Source organism: Setaria viridis, chromosome 6 (genome assembly GCF_005286985.2).
Source record: "Setaria viridis chromosome 6, Setaria_viridis_v4.0, whole genome shotgun sequence".
NCBI lineage: Eukaryota > Viridiplantae > Streptophyta > Magnoliopsida > Poales > Poaceae > Setaria > Setaria viridis.
Window position 1 is genome coordinate 21702008 of NC_048268.2, and position 3267 is coordinate 21705274.

At 60.0% G+C, this 3267-nt stretch overlaps 1 protein-coding gene across 1 annotated transcript; it reads right to left on the minus strand.

The window, feature by feature from the left end:
- Positions 1-1474: 1474 nt before the first annotated feature.
- On the minus strand, positions 1475-2038 carry LOC117862060 (uncharacterized). The gene has a single exon (XM_034745574.1). The coding sequence runs from the start codon at positions 2036-2038 to the stop codon at positions 1475-1477; it is 564 nt and encodes a 187-aa protein (XP_034601465.1).
- Positions 2039-3267: the final 1229 nt, after the last annotated feature.

Below are 3267 nucleotides of genomic sequence, written 5' to 3' on the forward strand. Positions count from 1 at the left end.
CGCGGGCCCTCATCAGCGACCCGTCGAAGTACATCGTCCAGTACTCCTGCTCCTCTGTCGCCGATGGTGCTTGTACCTTTGTCCACTCGGCCACGAAATCGGCAAGTACCTGGGACTTGATGGCGGTGCGGGGGACGTAGGTGATACCCTGATCCATAAGCTCAAGCGCCCACTTCGCGATCCTTCCTGTTGCATTTGGGTTCCGGATTACTTCACCAAGCGGGAATGAAGAGACGACCATTACCGGATGGGAGGTGAAGTAGTGACGCAGCTTCCTCTTCGTGATGAGGATGGCGTAGACGAGCTTCTGGATCTGCGGATATCGTGCCTTGGACTCGGACAATACTTCGCTGATGAAGTACACCGGGCGTTCCACCTTAAGAGCGTGCCCCTCCTCCTCCCGCTCCACTACTAGGGCCGCGCTGACCACCTGGGTGGTCGCCGCGACGTAGAGCAGAAGGGTCTCGCCGTCGGCCGGCGGAACTAGAATTGGGGCCTTCGTCAGGAGGTCCTTGAGTCGGTCAAGTGCCTCCTGTGCCTCGTTGGTCCACTCGAAATGGTCGGACTTCTTCAGGAGCCGATAGAGAGGAAGTCCTCGCTCGCCGAGGCGCGAGATGAAGCGGCTTAGGGATGCTAAGCACCCCATGACGCGTTGTACTCCCTTTATGTTCCGGATCGGCCCTATGTCGCTGATGGCCGCGATCTTCTCCGGGTTTGCCTCGATGCCGCGCACGGAGACGATGAAGCCTAACAGCATGCCCCTTGGGACACCGAACACACATTTCTCGGGGTTGAGCTTGATTCGCTTATCCCTCAGCCTTTTGAAGGCTAACTCCAGGTCGGGAACGAGCTGATCGCCCTTCCTGGATTTGACAACGATGTCGTCGACGTAGGCCTCAACGGTCCGCCCGATGAGATCTCCGAAGCACTTAAGCATACATCGCTGGAAGGTAGCCCCCGCGTTTTTGAGGCCAAACGGCATCTTAACGTAGCAGTAGGGGCCAAAGGGTGTGATGAAGGAGGTAGCGAGCTGGTCGGCCTCCTTCATCGCGATCTGGTGATAGCCGGAGGATGCGTCGAGGAAGCTGAGAGTTTCGCACCCGGCGGTTGAGTCGACTATTTGATCTATGCGTGGCAAAGGAAACGGATCCTTTGGACACGCTTTGTTGAGACCGGTATAATCGACACACATCCTCCATTTCCCGTTCTTTTTCGGTACAAGAACAGGATTGGCCAACCACTCGGGGTGGTGTACTTCCTTGATGAACCCGGCGGCCGGGAGCTTCTGGAGCTCTTCACCAATGGCTTTGCGCCTTTCTTCGTCGAAACGGCGCAAGCCTTGCTTCACTGGTTTAGAGCCGGCCCTGATGTTCAAGGAATGCTCAACGACTTCTCTCAGGATGCCTGGCATATCCGAGGGCTTCCACGCGAAGACGTCGCTGTTCGCGCGGAGGAAGTCGACGAGCGCGCTTTCCTATTTGGGGGATAGGGCCGTGCTGATCCGCACGACCCCACCACTGGAACTGCCGGGGTCAAGAGGGACTTCCTTGATACCTTCGGTGGGCTTAAAGGAGGTACCTGACTGCTTGGTGTTGGGCTGGTCCTCGATCGCCTCCGCAAGCTGGACAGCCACGTCGCTCGAGAGGGTGACGGCCGCGGCGTACTCGCAGCACTCCACGTCACACTCGTATGCCTTCTGGAAGGTTGTGCCGACGGTGATGACCCCGTTGGGCCTCGGCAGCTTGAGCTTGAGGTAGGTGTAGTTGGGGATGGCCATGAACTTCGCGTAGCACGGCCGTCCCAAGATGGCATGGTAGGTTCCGCGAAACCCCACCACCTCGAAGGTGAGGACCTCCTTCCTATAGTTGGAAGGGGTCCCAAACGTGACGGGCAGGTCGATCTGCCCGAGAGGCATCGCTTGCTTCCCTGGCACGACGCCATGGAAGGGTGCCTTGCTAGGACGGAGACGGGAGTGATCGATCCCCATGGCGTCGAGGGTCTCAGCGTAGAGGAGGTTGAGGCCGCTGCCCCCGTCCATGAGCACCTTGGTGAGACGCGTCGTGCCGACGATGGGGTCGACGATGAGAGTGTAGCGCCCTGGATGCCGGACGCGTCCTGGGTGGTCGGAACTATCGAAGGTGATGGCCGGTCCGGACCAATCGAGGAAGGCCGGAGTCGCAGGCTCGGCCGCGTAGACCTCCCGGCGCTCCAGCTTTTGCTGGCGCTTGGTGTCATACGCTGCGGAGCCCCCGAAGATCATGAAGCAGCCGTCAACTTTAGGGAAGCCGTCTTCCTTCTCTTCGTCACCCTTCTTTTCCTCGTCGGGTTTCCGCTTCCGGTCAGCTTTCACCGGATTGCCCACAAAGAACCTCTTCATGAGGTTACAGTCTTTGTAGGCGTGCTTGACGGGGAACTCGTGGTTCGGGCACGGTCCCTCGAGCAGCTTGTCGAAGAAGCCGGGAGCGCCTTCGGGGGGCGGCTGCCCTCGCTTGCGTTCGACCGCGGCTACGAGGGGGGCCTCGCGCCGCTGCTTGCCCTTCTTCTTCTGTTGGCGGTTGGAGGTGCCTTCGTCGGCGTCCTCCTCCCATTTCGCCTTGCCCTTGGAACGATCGAAGATCGCTCCGACAGCCTCTTCGCCAGAGGCGTAGCTAGTGGCGATGTTGAGGAGCTCTTCCGTGGTTCGCGGGCCTCGGCGCCCTAGCTCGTGGACGAGGGGCCGGCAAGAGGTCCCCACTAGGAAGGCTCCTATGACGTCGGCGTCGGCGACGTTGGAGAGCTCGGTGCACTTTCTGGAGAAGTGCCGGATGTAATCCCAGAGGGACTCGTCCGCCCCCTGGCGGCAGCTCCGGAGATCCCAGGAGTTGCCAGGGCGTGTATATGTCCCTTGGAAGTTTCCTACGAAAACTTCCTTCAGGTCGTTCCAGTTGCGAATGCGTCCTGAAGGGATATGTTCTAGCCAGGCTCGCGTGGAGTCTGCCAGAAAAAGGGGTAGGTTACGGATGATGAACAGGTCATCGTCCGCCCCGCCAGCTTGACATGCAAGCCGGTAATCGCTGAGCCATACTCCAGAATTTGTCTCCCCCGAGTATTTGGCTACACTTGTGGGTTGCCTAAAGCGTGGCGGAAAGGGCGCATTTAGGATGCGCGTGGAGAAGGCCCGAGGTCCGGCCGCTCTGGGGCTCGGACTGCAGTCTTCCCCGCTGTCGTAGCGCCCGCCACGGTGGACGTGGTAGCCTCGATCTGCCCCGTCCCCCCTGTCGGCGCGGG